Source organism: Tachypleus tridentatus, chromosome 6, assembly GCF_004210375.1.
Source record: "Tachypleus tridentatus isolate NWPU-2018 chromosome 6, ASM421037v1, whole genome shotgun sequence".
Taxonomy (NCBI): Eukaryota; Metazoa; Arthropoda; class Merostomata; order Xiphosura; family Limulidae; genus Tachypleus; species Tachypleus tridentatus.
In genome coordinates, this window is record NC_134830.1 from 58797578 (window position 1) to 58821081 (window position 23504).

The following is a 23504-nucleotide window of genomic DNA, read 5'->3' on the forward strand; positions in this document are numbered from 1 at the left end:
GAGTTCAAGGGTTAATCAATATTAAATTACACAGCAAACTTTCTGGCTCCTCACTCTCACGTTCGATAACTCGAGAACCGAAAATATTATCCTAATTTTAAGCAAAAGAATTAATCTACTCGCATTGAAATAATCAATCACTGATAATTCTTTAGGCACTAGTTCTGAGTTTTAAATATTTTACGAACTTTCCATCGAGCTATTCTGGAATACTTTTCTTTTCATAGCCAGTAAATATAATTCACTAAAATTAAAATTAAATTGAGTTTTACTTAAATTTTCTACTGACAACACTAATAATCTAACAAAAGCTATTTTGTGAAACATACACATTGATTAAGAACGAGTTGACTCAAAAAAAGGAAAAATAAGTGGTTAATTGAACTACATTCTATTCTTCTACTTTTGCTTGCCATAAAATGATATTAATAAAAATAAGTAACTTGACTGTTGAACTTATAGTTAAAAATATGGTTACTGCAGAATAGGACTTCTTATGATTGAAAATCTTAATATTTTGTAGAAAAGTCGATAAAATATTTACTTCTAGACCGGATATAAGACTCAGTGTTGCCTGCGAGTTTGTAAAACTGTTGTATATAAACCATCATTTGTAATTACTATTTATATAAACTGTATTGATTTTATTTTTCTATATTAAAATATTATTGTGTTAAAAATATGTGTATCAATCTTGTTGGCAAATTATATAAATTTTATAAATATTAATATTTAATTAATTATTAAGCTCAAATTCAAATTCCCGGTTATTTGAGATAGTAATAAGTAACGTGCATAACGTAATAAATCTGAAACTCATCCAAAATAAAATAATAGTACGTGATAATACTCATTCATTATACAGTATCTGTTGATACTGATCTAACTGTCAAGATCGCTTTTGTTACTTGTTCTGCGATTGGAATTGCACAGATTAGGTCAGTTTTATTAACAATAGTTAAGCAGAATCGACTTCCCCAACTAAAGTTGTGACCAAAACATGATGTGACCAAAACTACGTTTTTCAGCTGATTATGATAAACGTTTTGTCGTCTACGGTGAGTTAACGCATTATTTGTTTCTCTTTCACATTTGTTTTCTTCGCGAAACTTTATTGCAATGCAAATCTGAAACTTCGCTTTAAAAAAATGATTTCTTATATGAATGTGAATTCAAACTATTTTCGCTATACTATATATTCACACACATACACACACACACTCACATATATAAAGTGTTATGTTCCACATAATGTGATACAAGCCACAGCCTAACCGAACTTTAAATTTCAGCATAATCCATAGTCTACCTTAGTCTGACGCACTCCAACCACAGTATAAAATACGTGTAGATATAATTTAGTTCGGTTGAAATTAAGAAAATGAACATTTACCCTAAAATTATCTATTTCTTTTTTATGCACTACGCTGTCTCTGGGATTCACGAGTTACATTTTACTGAGTAATGTATTTATGATTTTTGTTAACCTGACACAACCCTCAGTGTGGCCTAACACAACCTTCAATGCAAAGAAGAATCGATGAAAGAGGGTATAATCATTCATTTTATGTGAAAGACACAAAATTATCCCATCAGAAATGAGTGAGATTACTTATAACGTTGATGGTACTTGTATCTTATTAGGGGATATAACCAATAACGTCGAGAAGACCCAAGCAACTAGAGACACAAATAATTTAGATAAACGACTCTTAAATTAAAATTTAAAACAGCGAATGAAACCTAAGGTCAACTTATAAAGTTATTGGGTAAATAAGCTGATGTATCGTTTATCAAACATGCATACGCCTCAGGCTAATCGCCCTATAGTTTGACTCGTTTGACTTGAATTTCGCGCACTAGCTCTCTCTGGTTTAGCAGCAACAGATTAGAACGAAGATAGTCAATATCGCATAATTGACCATCACGTTATAAAGCTTCCACGGCTGATAGGACGAGTAGATTCGGTGACGATTCGAGCGCCCTCACAACCAGATTACAATAATTTGCAATAAACGATTTATTGCTCCGCTACATTGGTTTGTTTTTGTTTTGTTTTTTGAATTTCGCGCAAAGCTACACGAAGGCTATCTGAGCTAGCCTTCCCTCATTTAGTAGCGTAAGACGAGAGGGAAGGCAGCTAGTCATCACCATCCACCACCAACTCTTGGGCTACTCTTTTACCAATGAATTGTGGGATTGACCGTCACATTATAACGCCCTCACGGCTGAAAGGGCAAGCGTGTTTGTTGCGATGAGGATTCGAACCCGCGATCCTCGGATTACGAGTCGAAGTCTTAACACACCTGGCCATGCCGGGCCTGTTCCAATGGTGAGACGGTAAATATCTTGGTTTATAACGTCAAACACGAGGCTTCATAAACTGCAGTGAGAAGTGCACACATAACCCATAAGGTGCAGTGAGAAGTGCACATATAACTTATTTTGTAGCTTAGTAATTTACAACGACTCATTGTTCACCCTGCACGCATCTTAGCATAAGTTTTTGAAGAACATTTAAAAAGACTTAAATTAACAATTTAAGGCTATTATTTCATGTATATCATAGGTTTTATTTGATCTTACAAGTCTTCAATGCTTTCTAAAGTGACTGATATATGTTTTATTTGTTCTTTTCATGAAGTAAAGTACTGCCATTTACTACAGTTATTTGATTAAAACTATTTAAACGTACGTTAATTTACTCAGAGTGTATTTGAAGTGGCTAAAATATCACGATCAATGCTCTTTAGTACAATGTATTCAAACTTAGACAACTTAATTAAGCCATTTCAACTAATCCAGTGATTTAATATTCGTTGTCGTGTATCACACTTGGCATTTCCTGCATCACTCGTTGTAGATTTTGCTTAATCTAAGAAACTCGAAACTTATTCATTGTAACTCCACCAAATCAAATCTGACGAAATTTCTCGTCAGAAATAACGATATAATTTACACTTGTGCTTTCTTACCTGTAAACCGTCCATGGCATAACTGAAGTAGAAATATGCCTCGATCCAGCCACAGCTCCCTCCAGCGGGCCTATAGATTACTAGTGTAAAGTGGAGACCAAACAAAGGGATCAGAACCAACGTAGCACGGACTGTTTTCCTGTGAAACCATATATACACATTAGAGCCAAACGATAAACCAAACATATTATCAACTCGCACCGATAGACTATAGTGCTTTTTAATATATACCGGGACTCGTACATCACCCCTTAATATTCTTTACTGGCAAATACCGAACCTCAAAGTAATCTTAATAAAAATGTAGATTTTTTTTAAAATCCTATCAAAAATGTCAGACTGTAGCTACTTTATTTGCTGAAAGTAAACACCATGAATTATAGTAGTTTCAATTCCTCAGAAATCGTAACAACAAATATTTCCAGCTAAAACACTATTTTAACAAAGGTTAAATTACTAAACAGTCTTCATAATCATGTTAATGTTTTAAAATATCTTATTATTAAACGTTTCCTTTTGTGCAATAATGTTATAATGTCTACAACCTTATAATGTCTATTGACCGACCTTAACTACAAACTTTTAAGCTATTGGATTTAATAAAACACAAACGAAATAAGTTGTTGAAAATAAAATTATATGTAGACATAACATGTAATAAACTTTCAAATTTAATTTTATTTTTATTCTTCACGTTGTAAACATGCTCTTACTTTTTATCCGAAATAAGCCGTCGATGCAGAGAGAGAGAGATAAAAGACTTTTTATCAATCAAAATAAGTTTAAGTTAAAGAAACAGCGACAGGCAGTTATAAATACTATATAACGCTCGATATCAGAAACTAAAAAAAAAAAAAAGATAATGCCAAACTACCTTGGCAAAGGTTGCCACAGCTAGCTACTATAAACCTTTTATAAAAAATGAAACTATAGATAATTGAAATAAAATTCGTGAAGGACCCGTGATTACAAGGAAAAACAATAAAATAAAAATAAGGTTTAGTTGCTCACTTTTGATGTTATTATGCAGTAGATAAGATCCAGTTTACTTGAAATTAATAGAATCAAATTTGCCCTCAAATTATCTACTTGATTTTTTTACATTTCGCTACCGTTGGAGTCAACATGTTGTTCTTAGCTAATCGATATATGAGTGGTTGCTGTTCATGTTCTGTTTGTATACCACACTACTTACTAGCCAGTGTATTATGTGTTATTATTAATATTACGCCTGGGTGATACACTAATTATTAAAGGCTAGCAGGTGTGTTATGTGTTATTGTTGACACCTCGCCTGGGTGATATACTACTTACTAAAGGATAACCGGTGTAATATGTTTTATTGCTGATAATGTGCCTGGGGTGATACGATACTTACTAAAGGATAACTGGTGCATTATGTGTTATTGTTGATATCCTGCCTGGATGATATACTACTTACTAAAGGATAACAGAGAATTATGTTTTATGGAGTGCGTATCGAAAATATTCGAGTAAGTAATATTAAAACTGTATAAGTCCTACAATCTGGTTATGAGGTTTAGTCTTATTGATGTAAAGTCAATTTATTTCCCTTACCTGAACTGGCTTGGTTCGTTAGTGTGTGGTGCTCGCAATTTTGTCACAAGGACCCGGATAATATTACAGAGAAAGGCCAGGTTTAACTAGAAAAATGTGTTGTTTTTTAATAATACTATTTATAATAGTACATAATTACTTATCAAATACTCTGTATTGACAATGTTTTCATTATTAACTTGTTTATAGTCATATTTTTCATACGTAGTTAAAGTTGATTAGGAAATACGTTTTAATATATCAGGACTAATTATGCAAGACTATTGTCACGTTTTTCAGTACACGAATATTATTAATCATATAAAAATATTTTATGGCCCAAAAGGTAATTTGCAAACATTATACTTGTTTTCATATATTTTAATCTATTTGTTGTTATAAAGATAATTCTGTCTTCGATATTGATTAAAAACAATCAAACGTTTTAAAAGCTGCCGGAACTAAACACAAGAAACAACATGTGTTTTGTACAGGAAGAAGATAACCATTCGGTTTGAAGAGACAAAGATAACACAGCCGATGAAACAGTCTACAGAATTATCCCACTCATAATCACTTAAATTGTTTATGCCTCTCTTTAGGCCTACTTTGTAATCAGCAAAAAGAAGAAAGGTTTAATGTAAAAACCAGAAAAAACTTTTGAAATTCGAGCAGCAATAAGCAACAGAGAAAGACAAATATGTTAAGACAATAAACTAAAAATTAAATTATAAACTAAAATACCTTAGTTGGAATGATTACATACATTAAGACCATTTATCGAGTTTTGAACTGTCTAGAGATGTTGGAGCAAAATTATTTCATTTGAGAGGAGAAAAATTACAAAAATGAATCACACGATGTAGATAACGGTTTGTTTGCTTGATGTTAATTTCTCGCAAAGTTAATTATACGAGGATTATCTGTGCTGTCCATAATTTAGCAGTAAAGATAAGAGGGAAGGTAGATAGTCATCACCATCCTTCGCCAACTTTTGGGCTAGTCGTTTACCAACGAATACTGAGATTGACCATTAAGTTATAACGCTCCCCAGGGGGAGCATGTTTGGTGTGACGGAGATTCGAACCTGCGACCCCAAACTAGGGATGACTAGCGTAGATAGCCCTTATGTAGCTTTGAGGGAAATTCAAATCAAACCGAAATGTGAATTAACAAACGATTTTTGTCTGGTTCTATTCAAAAAGTCTAGCTCATATTTTTAACAATGAAATTATCATAGAATGATTACTTGATGACGAATAATTTTACTCACGTTAATCAAGTATCTATTTAGATATTGTTCTTACTGAAAAAAAACAAACAACAACTGTTGAAACCATTCCATGTTTATTGCATAACTTGTTCGCTAATTGTACGTTACTAATGTACGGCTCAAATTCATCCATAATAACCGGAGGAACTTAGTGCAGCCAATTGTACAGTACAGTTTTATAAACGTTACTAATGTACGGCTCAAATTCATCCATAATATTCGGAGGAACTTAGTGCAGCCAATTGTACAATACAGTTTCATAAACGTTACTAATGTACGGCTCAAATTCATCCATAATATCCGGAGGAACTTAGTGCAGCCAATTGTACAGTACAGTTTCATAAACGTCACTAATGTACAGCTCAAATTCATCCATAATATTCGGAGGAACTTAGTGCAGCCAATTGTACAGTACAGTTTCATAAACGTTACTAATGTACGGCTCAGATTCATTCATAATAACCGGAGGAACTTAGTGCAGTCAATTGTACAGTATAGTTTCATAAACGTTACTAATGTACGGCTCAGATTTATTCATAATAACCGGAGGAACTTAGTGAAGCCAATTGTACAGTACAGTTTCATAAACGTTACTAATGTACGGCTCAGATTCATTCATAATAACCGGAGGAACTTAGTGCAGCCAATTGTACAGTACAGTTTCATAAACGTTACTAATGTACGGCTCAAATTCATTCATAATAACCGGAGGAACTTAGTGCAGCCAACTGTACAGTACAGTTTCATAAAAGTTACTAATGTACGGCTCAAATTCATCCAAAATAACCGGAGGAACTTAGTGCAGCCAATTTTTTTTTATATATCTGGTTTTCGTTGCATTGATCGAGTTTGAATTGTCTTTGCTCACGTGCTCATGGTGGTTGTTAAAAATCTGCAGGATTAATCTTAACGATAACTGGTTAACCATTGAAAAGGAAATAAATACTGTTTACGAGATGGCAATAATTACTTAGTAGAATAATACTCTGATAATCTAACATTTAAAACGATATTCAAAGGTTACTTTAAGCAATACTGAAAGAAATACCTTTAAAGAAGATCTTTCAGTAACATCCGAACAAGTTTGTAAGTTGTTTTAATTTAAAGTGCGATTCCATTTTAACAAAACACATAAAAACTCACCAACAGACTTAATAGATTTGGTGTATTCAATATCCACTCGTACGCTTCTTCAGGTATGGCCCAACAACTACGAAAACAAGAAAATGTTTTCTTCTATTTAAGTTTCTTTTACTTTATGATCTCGTAAGGATGGTCAGTCAATATTAATATCGAACTTTGTATGGTACGATTAATTGTAGCTGAATTATTTATTTTAAAATAAATTCAATATCTTAATTCGCAAGATGCAACAAATACACAGCCGTTACAGTCAATTATTTTACGTTTCTCTTGAGTAGTATGCGAATATTTCTAGAATTTATTTTCCTTCCGAAATGAACAAGATTTACTGTATACACAAATTAATGTATACTTCTAGACCTCACTGACACGTATTCGTATATTACTAGATTTTCTCGTCCTTCCGAAACCACAGGATTTACTGTATATACTACTTAATACGTACTTCCAGACCTTAGGTATACATTTCATTATAGGGTTAAAGAGAGCCCTTAAGAATCTCATCATATCTCGTTGGTGACTTAATATGGAGCTACTGTCGACAAAGTTCACTCTAGTGATATTTATTGATGGATGTTTTTTGTTAGATTGCGCTAGTAACTCCGTGTTTTTTATTATTGTCTTTTTCTTTATATACAGTACTTTATTAATTGTCCAGTTGCTGTTACCTCTGGTATGAGTGACACTTTTGTAATAAAACATTAATTATAGTTCCATTTAGAAATTATTCCTTACTGCATCACCAAAATAACCACACATTTCTGGATAGCCCCTACTGGTAAACTTTGTCTGTACGAAAGAAGAGTAGATCAGACCCATATGGTAAGCCTTGTGTGTGTTAAAAAATTGGGTTAGATATATCTGACAAGTCTTGTGTTTGTGTTAGAAGTAAGAACAGAGACAATATTTCCAGGTTCTACTGGTAATCTTCGTCTGTGTTTCAAAAACAAGAAGAGGAACGCCTCTCCAGATCCTGCTAATAAGTTTCGTTTGTGTGTTAAAAGCTGTATTTCTCCTTGTCCTACATGTCTTTGTCTGTATGTATTGAAAGTAAAGACCCATTACACCAAGTCTCACTGGTAAGGTTTGAATGTGTGTGTGTGCGTCAGATGCAAGAATACAGATCTATCGGTAAACTTTGCGTGTTATCTTAGAAACATGTACAGAGATATTTCTCCAAATCAACTAGTAAACTTCGCCCGCGTGTTGTGTTAGAAACACGTACAGAGATATCTCTCCAGACCTACTCGCAAACTTCGTCCGCCTGTCGTTTTAGAAACATGTACAGAGATATTTCTCCAAATCTACTATGCAAACTTCGCCCTCGTGTTGTATTAGAAACACGTACAGAGATATTTCTCCAGACCAACTAGCAAACTTCGTCAGCGTGTTGTCTTAGAAACACGTACAGAGATATTTCTCCATATCTACCAGCAAACTTCGTCGCGTGTTGTCTTAGAAACACGTACAAAGATATTTCTCCAGATCTACTAGCAAACATCATCCTCTTGTATCAGTTGGTTTGGTTTGGTTTTTGGAATTTCGCACAAAGCTACTCGAGGGCTATCTGTGTTAACCGTCTCTAATTTTGCAGTGTAAGACTAGAGGGAAGACAGCTAGTCATCACCACCCACCATCAGCTCTTGGGCTACTCTTTTACCAACGAATAGTGGGATTGACCGTCACTTATAACGCCCCCACGGTTGGGAGGGCGAGCATGTTTGGCGCGACGCGGGCGCGAACCCGCGACCCTCAGATTACGAGTCGCACGCCTTACGCGCTTGGCCATGCCAGACCCTCTTGTATCAGAAACGCTTATATAGATACATCTCTATACATATCTGTAGACTTCATTTGCTTCTGAGAAGAAAGAATGGAGACAGACATCTCTCTATTAGTAAGCTTTCACTCTGTGTTCCAAGCAAAGTGGAGACATCGTTTTGGATCGCACTGACAAGTTTTATCATTATGTTGTAAACATGACGTTACGAATCTTTTATATTCCACTTCCCATAAAACAATATATCAATTAGCCACATGATATAGTGTTAATTATTCCAGATAGAATCAAAAGGATTAATAAATATAGACTACGTAAGATGTACAGTATTAAGTAATTTATAATAATAATGCACGTTTTATAAACAAAATTCTGATACCAGTTAACATTTTGAATTAGTTTTATTTCTTCATGATATGTTAAAATTAAGATTTCATATAAAGCTCAAAGCAAAGAAAAAATATCAATAAAAAACTGGATTTATTGAAATATATCATACACTGTCAGTTCCGGTTACAGTTAGTTTTTGTCATCATAAAAAAAAATAATTCAATAACTACAAAAGCAAATTATTAACAACTTTTTTCGTCACACACATTCGCATGTTGAAACGTGAAGGCTACTATTTAACAATACTGCTAAAAACCAGTACAACAACGGATACCATGAAGAGATTACTTTTTTATATTTCAAAATATAGTTTTTAAGGAAGATGTCTACTGTTTTGTTTGTGTAAATTTGCCGAAATCAATATAATCTCAGCTTTCTGTTATTGTGAACATTTAAGTTCTATAAATTGCCTTTAATGTACGTTTCTCTACATCGAAATCAAGTTTGTCTTTGTTTTTCTGTGGGAGGGAGGAGCAGAAATTATATAATTTTCAAATCATGGTGAATAAAAGAAATGTCATTCATCACTTACAAACGTATGTTGATAAAATATCTAAATACTTTGTAGCAGCTTACACTGTAACGTGTTACATTCTCACATACCTTTCGTCTGCCAAGGTTTTGCGTATAACGGAATATATGCTTACTGGCAATACAGGAAACGCTATAAATAAGAAAAAACAAACTTCTCATTAGTAGATTTTTTTTTTTAGAAACCAACATTATAAATAACTTATTTACTCCTATATTTTACACACTTTATTACTATTTCAATTGGTTTAAAAATCAGAAAGGGCAATAAACATAGCAAACTATTTGGTGACTTACATAATAGGCCTAGCTTAATACGTCAGTGTGTTTGATTTTCTCGATTTTGGGATTTGTGTTTAAAACTTTCTCTGCCCATGAAAGGTTTGTTTGTTTTTGAATTTCGCGCAAAGCTACACGAGGGTTATCTGCGCTAGCCGTCCCTAATTTAGTAGTGTAAGACTAGAAGGAAGGCAACTAGTCATCACCACCCACCGCCAACTCTTGAGCTACTCTTGGGTTTTACCAACGAGTAGTGGGATTGACCATAACATTATAACGCCCCACGACTGAAAGCTACCCATGAAAGGAGTGATAAGAACTAGCGGACATTTTGAGACACTATGTGATTTCTCGGTAGGTTCTATTATATTTGTCGAAACTTTCTTGTGATGAAGCTTATGAAATTAAAGGAATAACCGTTATTTTCTGGCATGTTATGAATTTTGGAAATTTCAGTGTGAAGACAAGATAGTTAGGACATATTTTAAACGTTTTGTTTAGACTTCAGAAGATAAAGAACAAGGTTCATTTGAAGAAGTCTGGTATGAAAGTATCGAAACGAGTTTTGTAAGTCAACAAATGTTTCCTGACTGTAAACAGATGTGGCATAGACATCGTCCATTTCGTTTACTTGAACGTTTAACAAAGCTAAATTACTGTTTTCTTTCATGAATGCTGTGGTTTGTTTTGTTTTGAATTTTGCACAAAGCTATACGAAAGCTATCTACGCTAGTTGTCCCTAATTTAGCAATGTAAGACTAGAGGGAAGATAACTAGTCATCACCACTCACCGCCAACTCTTGGGTTATTCTTCCACCAACGAATAGTGGGATTGATTGCAATTTATAACGGCCCCACGGCTGAAAGGGCGAATATGTTTAGTGTTAAGGGGGTTTGAACCCGCGACCCTCGGATTACGAGTCAAGTGCCTTAGCCACCTGGCCATGCCGGGCTTGAATGCTGTGAGCTTAGATATTCCAGAAACTTCTTGGCACGACCGGTGTTGTGATAAATTTAATTCTACAGTGTAAGACTAGAGAGAAGGCAGCTAGTCATCACCACCCACCGCTAACTCTTGGGCTACTATTTTAACAACGAATAGTGGAATTGACTGCCACATTATAACTCCTCTACGGCTGAAAGAGGCGAGCATGTTTGGTATAACGAGGATTCAAACCTCGGATTACGAGTCGAGTGCTTTAACCACTTGGCCATGCTGGGTCTTTTATCGTTGACGACAGAGATTGAAACAGTTGCGAAAAACAAGTAAGTGAAGAAGCTTTTACCACATTTCCACCCGATGAGACTTTCGATACACGGGGTGTGCAGAGCACTGGTAAGCCAGTCCAGTTTGAAGTCGAAAAGGCATTGCAGTTAACAGCATGACAATCTGATAGGTCAGTCGTAAACCACTCATATTACTGAAAGAAAATATTGTTGGAGAATTTATGATGGAATCAAGTTCTTTGTTGCAAAACTAAGAAAGTAAACCACTTGATAAATTTGATTGGTGGCTTTTATTTTAAATTTTTACCGAGTTTCTTGATTTTCAGTTTATAATTATGTATGATTCGTGCGCATGCGTAATCACGAGCCTAACTACCCAACAAACATTCAATGTTATCGATTGCATTTACGCAGAGAACCTTATTTCATAAATGCCTAAAGTGTGATGAAAAGGACTATAGAAGTTTTATTATCACCATAACTTCAGCCAGTCCGTTACAGATTGTAAACGAAAAATAAGTAAAAATAGAACTTAGATTTTTAAAACAATCATTCTGGCTTTATTATTCTATTTTGAAACTATCATTATCTTTATGAGCAACAATTATTTGATACTTGTATTTTGAATAACGGAAACCATCAAAGGGTGTATTAAGCAGCCCAGAGAATTGATGGAATATTTATAACAAACATGAAGCCGGTAAAATCAAAGCAATGAAATGTAAGTGAACTAGCTACAAGAGATAAGAGCCGCTTTAAGTCGCTGAAAGGGATGACATTTCACCCGGCAGGTAACACGACACCTAACGATTTCGTATAGAACCTCGTATACGTAAAACAACCTTCAGAATCCGGTGTCTGTTGATATTGATTTCCAATCAACTGTATTCTTGAGACCACTCAAATGTTACACGTATTATCTGCTCGTGTCACTATTTATCTGAAGACGCGTACGTATTTTTAACACTAGTTAACTATCCTATATGTTAACTATATGTTAAAAACAGCAGAACTTACATGAAAGTAAGCGTTAAAAATATCGCAATTTAAAGTAAAACGTATCTTAAAGTCCCAGAAATGACAGGCAAATGTATCTTAAAGAACCAGAACTCATACGAATGTGCGACTTAGAACATCAGAATTTAGTACGTTTTAAAACATTAGAACTTACAAGAAAGTGTGTCTTAAAGCACCAGAACATACAATAATTGGTGTGTTGTACAAAAACAACGTCAGAAGTTAAGAAATTCGTGTTTTACGTCGAATTCAGTTGTGCATTATCACGTGAAATATTCAGCACAAAAAATCAGTTAAGTCATTTTGTACTACCAATAATTGACGAACGTTTGGTGATTACTTTAATCATAAATATTAAACGTACTTCCGCAGTGTTCCCGACAATATTTTGTTTTCAGAGTTAATAAAATCAAAGATGGGAGTAACAAATATTTTTATTTATTGCTTTTGAAGTTTAGATGTCGTGTTGTATTGTAGCCTACAGAAAGCATAATTCTTTTCGCTTTACTGACGTCACAACAGTACAAATTGTGAGTGGTTAAAACAGGTGAACCTTCATAGAGGCTTTCGTCCCTCGTTTAGGAAATTAAAACCAAAAACCAATATCTTTGCTTACCCCATCCAATGGTATAAAACATGAGAAGGTTTTTCTGCTCAGCGAAAGCTGAAGCTATTAGTTTGTGTAGATAGAATCCTTCACATAACATCCACATATACGTGGTCATTCGAAAGTAGCTCTTCAGGATCAACAAAATCTTGCACATCACCTAGTGGTGGTGAAAGAAAACAGTCGCTCACGTTTAATCGTTCACTAGCAATTGTGTGTCCTCAATGACATATCATTGAAATACAAAGTAACGCATTCAATTTCTATCAGTAAAATTTCTTAGAGACAAAGTTTCAACTTAATTAAGTTCAGTCCAACAATAATAGGCTAGCGTCTACCAGCAATCCTGAAAATGTGCTCAAGTAAATTAGTCTTAAAAATGTTTAACTTATCAAAAATTAAAAAAAATTATCACATATGACATTTTAAGGATTTAAAAGACCTCCAGAAAACTCAGTACAGACTAAAGATACTAAATACTTTAAACGAAAAATCACAGCAATTATTGTTAACGTAGACATATTTAGGCACTAATGTACATAATATTTTATTCAAGTTTACTAGGACTATAAATAAATAGTTAAAGTACTTAGTTAGCTGACCTTCAAAATTTCCGATTTGAAACCAATATATATATTTTTTTTGATAACAGGAATTCGAATTAATATATATTATAAAATATCTTAACGTAACATAACGTTTTCGGACAACGTGGGACCCATTCTTAAAATGTGCTTTATGGTAAAGTTTTCTTGTCAAAGTTATAAAGAAGATTATTTGAAAACAAAACAAAACAAAATAAACATTAAACGATTCATAGAAAAGCTTTATTTAGTTAAATTCTAAAGATGATAAAAAGTGGCATTTATATTTACAGTCTCACAGTTTTTGTTGGCGTGGGAAAAACAACAACAGTTAATTTTGATCAAAACAGGTTAAATAATTTTATGTCGGTTTTACAACTGAACTGACCAATCATGGATTTTGTTTTCGAAACGAAAAGTCTTGAAAAAGCATTTCTTAAGATAAGAAGAAACAATACTAAATTTGCAATACTTTCGTTCAATGTACGGTGGATCATAATAACCACTACGTCTATTATACAGGAGAAGTTATAGGAATTCATAAAATATGCTTTACAAATATTAAAAACCTAAGATACTGACCCAAATCCTTATATAACTCACCCCGTTCTGTTTCAGTAAGGAATGTTTATTTCCGACTTCTTCCATTAATACCACAGAGGTAAATGTGATAACAAAGACACCATTCAGCAAGAGAGCCGTAAAAAGATTCTTGTGCATCGTGATTCGATGCACTTGAAGTTGTCTAAAAAATAAACAGGATGAAATAGATTACAATTAATTGGTTATGTATCATAAAGAATCCACTGTTCATGCGAACTCACAAGGTTCCAAGCAAAAGTTAGCAACATGACGCCGCTCTCAACGCCATCTGCCCACATGGTCTCACTTTGGCATCATACTTCTTGATTACATCCTTGTTTCATTCACAGTAAAATCATTTATTTTGTAGAGATTGTCTTCTTGTGTGCATATCGAGCATAATGATTTCGTGTATGTTTCTCTGAAGATCTCTTATCAAAATGTCCAAAAAAATAGATGAAATGACAGCACAGTTGCGATAACGAAAATCAGTTTCGTTGCTAGCTATAATTCATTTGGATGAGAATGGACTGGGTCAGAAGTTTGTAACATTGAGAAACGCCTATTCTTGAGGATTCATGACTTTCTTCTGATCCTTGTGCACAAATGGAGGTCAAAGTGCACATTCCACGACCTTTTTTACAGAGTGCTAATCAACACGATATTATGAATTGTATGCCAGAATTACCAACTATTCATTTTATCCTATATTGTTGATTCCGTGGTAGAGAAGAGTAAATGCCAGATATAAACTAAAAAAAAAGGTAGACATGTGTTTTGGAAGCTTTAGAGATACAATAGATGAACAGATGCAATATGTGAAAGAATGCAATAAATAAAAGTGATTTTATTCTTCATACTAAAAATTATCTTTCACTCTGATTTGTTAGTGTCTGAGTAAGATTGACGTCATCAATTCACAGACATATCTTTGGGATAAATACGTTTGTAACACAACTGAAGTTTTGTGTGCAACAGATTTGTAAATATTAACAATAACTTACTATATTTCATGCAGATACTCAAAGTAAATTAGGTCAATATTCCCTCTCCAATATAGGGTGTTGATCCCGTAGACCGACCCCTTGGACGTTCAGCTAAGAGGATTTTTCAAATTATTCTTTTATTATCTTTTGGGTTCAGGTTTCTAATGTTTTGAATTATTTTAAAGTTTTTTAAACACTTGGAAAAACAATAACGTATTAAAATAAAGTTTAGACATGTAAGTTTTAAATAATTAAGGTAAGTTTTGAATACCATTTAGTCACATATATGGAATGTTCTTACTTGTATACAGAAAATATCACCAAGGCAGGAATCAGAAGGAAGATAGAAACGGCGAAGGTTGCCACTTGAAAATACAACCGGTTCTGTAGATTCTGTAGTCAGAGGAAAAAACAAAACAAATTAGGGAATACTAACAGGTCATTCTATAAGGCACACATTAAGCTTTCTGTATTTATAATTCAATTCTCTTTTGCACCATCTAATCAAAAAGTAAATTACATTTCGAATTTTCCAAGTACAGTTTTGCAGAAAGAGCAGTTTCATCCAATTTAAGTTTAATTTTGATTTTATATTAAAGTTTTCTTTAACTCGTATAAGTTCAACATTGGATCTTCAAGAAGAAAAAAAAAGGTTCAATTTAAATTCTTGGTCGCACCGAGATTTGGCTTCATTATGAACTCGACAAATTGTTAGTGCAGGATTAGCATGTTCCTTCAGTTGTCCTCAAAATATTAAATTGGTGCGTTCTTTTACTGTACGATGGGTAATTTTTTTTGCGAATTCAAAAAGAAATTCCCGATCAAATAAGTCAGGAGTGGATTGGTTCGTTTTGAATTTCGCACAAAGCTAGTAGAGGGCTATCTGCGCTAGCCGTATCTAATTTAACAGTGTAAGACTAGAAGACTTCCAGTCAAGAAAGCAGCTAGTCATCACCACCCATTGCCAACTCTTGAGCTACTACTTTACCAACGAATAGTGGGATTAACCGTCACATTATAACGTCACCACTGCTAGAAAGACGAGCATATTTGATGGGCTAGGGATTCGACCTCGCGACCGTAAGATTACGAGGCGATTGTGTTAACCACCTGTCCATGCTGGATCGGGCCAGGAGTGGATCAAACTACTATTCTACAAAGTTATATGTAAAACTTCAAAATGGAAGTTTGAAAAATGTTAGTACTAATCTTCACAGATTTAATTTTTCTCAAGAATTAAGTTACAATATTTAAAATTTTCTAATTATTTTATTACGTAGTTTTCTGTTTTTCAGCATATATTTACTTTATAATAACGCTAATGGAAATTTACTACCACATCTCTATAATCACAGGTTAGTTGGAACAACTCCACCTTTAAAAAGCAGGTTTCCATATACACTGATGATCCACTACCTTTCACCCTTCACATTTTATCTTTATTTAGCTAGTTTTTAGTTATATAATTAGGTCTTCATAATACGTTCTCCTGAATTAGCAAAATGTACATCATATATGAATATGTTTCTTTGTTCCAAATAAGGCATAAAAGAAGTCCTGAAAGTCGTTTACAGAAATAACATGTGTCGCTGAGAGTTGAAATTAAATAATACACTTATGTGGGCCCGGCATGGCTAGGAAGTTGAGGCACTCGACTCATAATCTGAGGATCGCGGGTTCGAATACCTGTCACACCAAATATGCTCGTCCTTTCAGCTGTAGGGGCGTTATAATGTGTAATTATTCCCGCTATTCATTGGTAAAAGAGTAGCCTAAAAGTTGGCGGTGGGTGGTGATGACTAGCTGCTTTTCCTCTAGTCCTACACTGCTAAATTAGGGACGGGGACGGCTAGCGCAGATAGCCCTCGTGTAGCTTTGCGCGAAATTCAAAAAACAAACACTTATGTGTTACTCATTTAACAATAGGTAGGCCTTACTACATTTAGTTAAGTTCATTTATTTTGTCGTTTCTTAGTTAGTCAAAGTTATGTTTTCTGTTTTTAATCCTAAATCGTTAACAATGCGCCATTCTTGTTTTGTTTCCTCGTTAATTAGTAACGTGTATATTTTTTGTTGCTTTTATCGTCAGTAACGTTTAGGCCTTCATGTTTTGTTTATTGTTTTTACCAGTCAATACAATTTAGAACTAATGTTTTGTTTATTGTGTTTTCCGGTCAGTAACGTTTAGAATTAATGTTTTGTTTATTGTTTTATCGTGTCAGTAACGTTTAGAATTAATGTTTTGTTTATTGTTTTTTCAATCAATAAAGTTTAAAATTAATTATATGTTTATTGTTGGTTTTTTTTTCAGTCTGTATCGTGTATATAAAGTTTTAAGGCATATGAGGTTCTCTCCTACATGTCATAATATCTTGTTTCATTTCCTATAAATATCTCATATTTTACTGTTTATAATGTATTGTCGCTAGAAAACACGTACAAAAGTGACATCACGCTCGTCCAAGTGCCTTTATTTTCTTTATTCCTGATAATTCTATATAGTTATTGCAAAATCGTTCCACAGATACTTGATGAAGAAAAATGAGTTACTCATTTCAGGACTCTTGAACTGAAATGGAACGAAACTTCTAGATTCTTTCATATCGTAATTAAAGCAGAGGAAAACAGTATTGGATAATCAAAACTCCAAGTGCTCGTTTTAATCCGCCTTGACAGTCATGCTTGTTATAAGCCGAATTTCTTTATCTATTATTTTACATTTTGTGTTTAAATACGCATTTCTGCTTTTAAAGAACAAAGAACAAAATGTATCAGTTCAACACTGGAAAGAAGATCGTGATTATAAAATAAGGATGACAAAGTGTAATTTGGTCAGAAAGATACTGATTAAAAGTACGAAACACCTTGCAGACAAAGGCCAAAATATTTTAGTAACTAGTCGTTTCCTGATGATGAACCAGTAATTAATTATCCCACTGCATGGCGCAATAATTAATTAATCTCTTTTTAAACATAATTACGACTAAATGACACTCCCTTCCCTTTGGCATAATGGAGGCTGCTATAAGCAGCTTATTGCATTTTCACTCTTTCGTTGTAAAATTTGTATGGCTAGTCAAGCACTACCACTTTGCAACTCCTTCTTACAATATTATTTGTTTACCCAAAACAAAATGATTGGTAAAGGAATTTCTCTTAAGACAATACCAAGGCTATTTGTGTTTGTTGTTACTAGTTTTGAAGTGACAGACTAAAAGGAATGTAGCTAGTCAATACGATCCACTATCAATTCTAGGCCTACTTTAATTTAATGATAGGATTTTAAGGCTACTTTTATAACGCAACTCACGCGCCAAAGTGTGGAGAGCGAATTTTTATTTTTCTAGTAACAAGTTCTCGAATCCATATGTTGGCTCACCTAAACATTAAGGCATTGTTCGACTTAATTTTGAAGTAACTGTTTAGGGAGAAGTCAGTTAGTAAATATCACCAATCCCATACTCTTAGTCTGATTTAATCGAACAGTAGGTTTGTTTGTTTGTTTTGAATTTTGCGCAAAGCTACACAAGGGCTATCTGCGCAAGCCGTGTGTTTGTGTGTTTTCTCGTAGCAAAGCCACATCGAGTTATCTGCTGAGTCTGCCGAGGAGAATCAAACCTCCGATTTCAGCGTTGTAAATCCATAGACTTACCGCTGTACCAGCGGGGGACGCACTAGTTGTTCTTTATTTAGCAGTGTAAGGCTAGAGGGAAGGCAGCTAGTCATCACTACCCACCGCCAACTCTTGGGCTACTCTTTTACCAACGAATAATGGGGTTGACCGTTATATTATAACGCCCCCACGGCTAGCACAGATAGCCCTCGAGTAGCTTTGTGCGAAATTAAAAAAAAACAATAAAAAATTCTTTTTAATATCAGTTACTAGTAGAGACCCGAAAAAATATTTGCGGTCAAATTATTATCTTTATTACAACAGCACCTCTTTAAATACAGGATTTCTAAAAAAAGTCTAATCGCAAAAACTGAATTTTTAAAGTTCACTTGCTTCAGGCCTAACGTTAGTTAAGCCTTTAAAGGTACGAGCTATATTCGAAAAATCAACACTGTAATTTGTGTACTTTGTTTGCTTTAATTTAGTTAGAGCTAAACTTTCTAGAACTTACTACTATTAATAAATTACCTTATAATGATATTCTACGACCTAACTTTAGAATTAGAAAACAAACATACTTTAAGCTTTGATTATATTGTTGAATAAAATACATTGCTGGCCAAAATCTTAAGGCCAATGAACATAAAGAAAAAATATGCATTTTGCGTTGTTAGGCTCAACCTCTTATTTGAGTAGAGCTTCGAAAGATGAAAATAAGGAAAGGGAAAATATAAAAAAAACTTTTTAGCATTTAATAGGGAAAATGTGATCACTATGAAAATGGCCTAACTACTAGCTGGTCAAAAGTTTAAGACCATACCAAAAAGAAGTCTTAAACAGGGTAGGAAATGCCCAACAAGAGGTCTCAGTAGTGAGTTGCACGGCCGTCATTGCGAATAACTTCAAACATTCGCTTTGACATGGTCGATATAAACGTTTGCGAAAGGCTGCCTGGAATGTTAATCCAAGTGTTGAAGATGGCTTCACAAAGATCATGCATTGTTTGGAATTGACGTCCATTTCTATAGACTTCCCTTGCCATCCACCCCCAAACATTTTCAATGGGGTTCAGTTCGGGTGATCACGCTGGATGGTCCAAAAGAATCACGTTATTCGCCATGAAATTGTCCTTTGTCCTGATAAATAAGGATGCTCTCTCCAACATGCCAGTGTAGCCAGCTGCTGTTTGATGCCCTTGTATAACCTGAAGCTCCATTGTTCCATGAAAGCACCCCAGAACATGATGGAATCTCCTCCACTGTATCGTGTTGAAAGCCATCCGGATCATCCAGGTTAAATTTTTCTCATCAAAGAACAAAACCTTCGTCCACTTTTCTACGTCCCATATTTGGTGCTTCTCAGCAAAGTTTAACCGAGTTGTTTCGTGGTGTGGAAGGAGGCGTGGCCTTTGAAGACGTTTATGGTTTTTAAAGCCTTTCTCTTTTAAATGCTGTCTTATTGTTCTTGAGCTGCATTCTGCGTTCGTAAGGACCTTAATCTGGTTCGACGATCGGCTGGGGTCTTGCCGAACAATCCGTCGAATCCTTCTACTGAATGCCGGCGAAATTTTCTTGGGCCGACCACTTGAAATTCTCGTTCCGTATCCCTCAGGGTCTTTTAAAAATTTTGCAACAGCAGTTTTACTACGCCCAGTCTCACCAGCGATGGCACGTTGAGAGAGATCTTGCTTTTGCAGCTCGACAATTCTGTCACGTTCAAACTCTTTCAAATTTTTAGCCTTTGCCATGTTTTTACCAATGTAACACAGGAGATGTCAGTGGGAGATGTTGACAAAGCTAATGCTTGAACACAAATGACTAAATTTCGTTACGTGTTTACCGATTAACGCTTCGTTTCAGTATGGTCTTAAACTTTTGACTAGCTAGTATTTTGGCTAATTTCATAGAGTTCACATTTTCCCTATTCAATACTAAAAAAAAATTATTTTTACTTCCCCTTTTATTATTTTCATCTTTTGAAGCTCTACTCAGATAAGTGATTGAGTCTAACAACACAAAATGCATATTTTTTCTCTATGTTCATTGGCCTTAAGATTTTGGCCATCAGTGTATTATGTTTTTGACTTCTGTTTTCCTGTTTTTGGCCAGTCTTGTATCAAGTAAAGTTTATAATAATGAAAATGATGTATATGCGCATTTCCAGGACAAACAAAACTGAATGTTGTTATATCTATAATTTTCGATCAGATATAGGCTAGTCACTTCTAAGTGACAGGAAGACAAACTACTTAAATTACATAATAAGTCACAACGAGATCTGTGCGTGACCGAAAGATGAAACAGATACGAATTATCTCTTTTGATCTGTGTTTTACACTGTTAGGTTTGTCGCTATGACAAAAAGAAATAATGTAAATGACGCAAACAAATTCTGTTATATTTGTACTAAATGTTTCTTGGGCTTCATATAAAGAAATTTAATTCAGATGGAAAGTTGGAAAAGTAGCCTAGATTGCATTTAAAAATGTTATTGATAATTTTGTTTAGAAAACAATGAAGACCCACATTACGATAATACTGCCAATAAAATGTTCGATAAAATAAAAGAGAAACCAGGAATTTTCCACAATCGGTCAAGCGTTATTTTTACCTCATTGTTAATGGGAGTATTTTTTGTTGTAATTGTTGTTGCTTCGCTATCTTACACGTTTGTTTGTTTCTTACTTCACATTATAGGATTTTTTCTACCACATACATTTCAGAAGCCCACCTAGTTGTTAACCTTATTTATTCTACACTACATTAAAGGGCATCATTGCAAATTCAGTAGTAAAAAGATTCATCTACACGATGTTAATGTTATTCATAAATTCCATAACTAAAGTAATTTAAAATAAAATGTTTTTTTTTCATTGAAAAATATGTAAATTATTAAACTCAGGAAGTAACTAGCAGTTATATGCTTTTGCTTAAAATATCCACAATAATTTGTAGGGCTTTTGAGTCTATTTTAATCCGCATAAGCATATTTATTTATATACACATCACAATCACAGGTTAAGGCGTGCGACTCGTAATCCGAGGGTCGCGGGTTCGCAACCCCGTCGCGCCAAGCATGCTCGCCCTTTTAGCCGTGGGAGCGTTATAATGATACGGTCAATCCCACTATTCGTTGGTAAAAGAGTAACCCAAGAGTTGGCGGTGGGTGGTGATGACTAACTGCCTTCTCTCTAGTCTTACACTGTTAAATTAGGGACGGCTATCTGCGCTAACAAAACAAACAAACAAACACAATCACAGTAAGTCTAAATGTATTTCTTTGCTTTGTTGACACAAACTGTGCTGATGAGCCTTGAGTAGTCGAAACTGCAATCTACCGCAGAATGTACGGCCAATTAAAGAATGCATCAGGCCTCCACGTCACAGATGGTATTTTTAGTTTTACATTTCGTAAAATATAAAATAAATGTATAACATATGTATATATATATATATATATACACACATAGAATCCATAATAATTGTTTTTATATTTCTATTGCTTGTTCGTTTCGGTTAGGCGCAAGAAGCACAGCAGTGTAAATAATAACTGAGGGCGGCAGTATTATTCTACATTTCAAACATGCTTGTTTGTTTATTTCTGAATTTCGCACAAAGCTACACGAAGACTATCTGCGCTAGCCGTCCCTAATTTAGCTGTGTAAGGCTAGAGAGATTCCAGCCAGTTGTCACCATCCATCGTCAAGATAACATCAGAAAATATGACGAGTTATGAAATTACAAATTATATAAGCATCTATATCCAAATCAAGTTGCAAGTTTTAAATAGGTCAGCTTTATGGGTATATACTTAAATAATTAGAAACAAATGAGACGTGTCAATTTTCTATTACTATTTAATTAGTCTAGGGTTTTCTAACCTACATACCATAATAATGTCCGATATCTCCTGCAACCATCTATACATCTTACTCTCCCACCTATATATCTAAATTTTCATTTTCCCATTACTGAACGCTTCAATGCAGTACATAATGATCCCTTTTCAACTGGTTAAGGAACTTGACTCGTAATCCGAGAGTCGCGGGTTCGAATCCCCGTCGCACCAAACATGCTCGCCCTTTCAGGCGTGGGGCGTTATAATGTTACGACCAATCTCACTATCTGTGGGTAAAAAATGGCCCAAGAGTTGGCGGTGATGACTATCTACCTTCCTTTTAGTCTTACACTACTAAATTATAGTCGGCTAGTGCAGATAGCCCTCGTGTAGCTTTCCGCGAAGTTCAAACTAAAACCATACTTAGAGAAATCATTAGCACAATAATAACTAAAATACCATTTAGCACCTATATAATTCGACTGTTTATTGCGCTCTTCTGTTTATATTATAGAAGAGACTCGCAGCGTATATGGTAATGAATAATAATGAAAAAAAAACGACAAGGAAGGGCTAACGATTTATTTCTTACATTGCACTAATATAAAGAGTAGGACAGACATTCGTAGTGGCAATACTTCTTGAATGGGCCAATATTTTGATCTATATTGTGAGGTTTTCTCCAGGTTGTCTCACTCCAGAATCAAATTTAGGACCGACATTTGTAATGACAGCACTTCTTGAATGGGACAAAATTGTGCCTACATTCTTAGGCCTTCTTCACGTTGTCTGACTCCAGAAACAAAGTTTTAGGATTAAAATTTTGAATGGCCATACTTCTTGAATGAGAAGACATTTGCATCTGTAAACTGAAGCGTTCTCCAGGTAATCTAACTCCGGAAACAAAGAATGAGAAGTCACAATAAATTTGAACCTTATTATATTTACGCTGCTTAAAATGCTGTTGAAACAATTACCCTAAATTAAATTAATTTGTTGTAACATGAATAGACTTTTCTAGTCTTGAGAATATTTATTATGCACACGTTTAATTAACATATTGTTGATTATTTACTTTCATAAAATTATAAAAGTAACACTAATTTAGTCAGGTGGCTTCACT

The 23504-nt window shown here is 34.3% G+C and overlaps 1 protein-coding gene across 1 annotated transcript in view; it reads right to left on the minus strand.

Moving 5' to 3' along the window:
• LOC143252614 (calcitonin gene-related peptide type 1 receptor-like) overlaps window positions 1-23504 on the minus strand; it is a 150553-nt gene that overhangs the window by 15086 nt on the left and 111963 nt on the right. The window contains exons 6-12 of the mRNA XM_076505017.1: window positions 15233-15324; window positions 13967-14108; window positions 12789-12939; window positions 9722-9782; window positions 6949-7015; window positions 4554-4639; window positions 2976-3114 (exon numbers count right to left, since the gene is read on the minus strand). Coding sequence (XP_076361132.1) covers window positions 2976-3114; window positions 4554-4639; window positions 6949-7015; window positions 9722-9782; window positions 12789-12939; window positions 13967-14108; window positions 15233-15324 — 738 coding nt within the window. The remainder of the gene's footprint in view (window positions 1-2975; window positions 3115-4553; window positions 4640-6948; window positions 7016-9721; window positions 9783-12788; window positions 12940-13966; window positions 14109-15232; window positions 15325-23504) is intronic.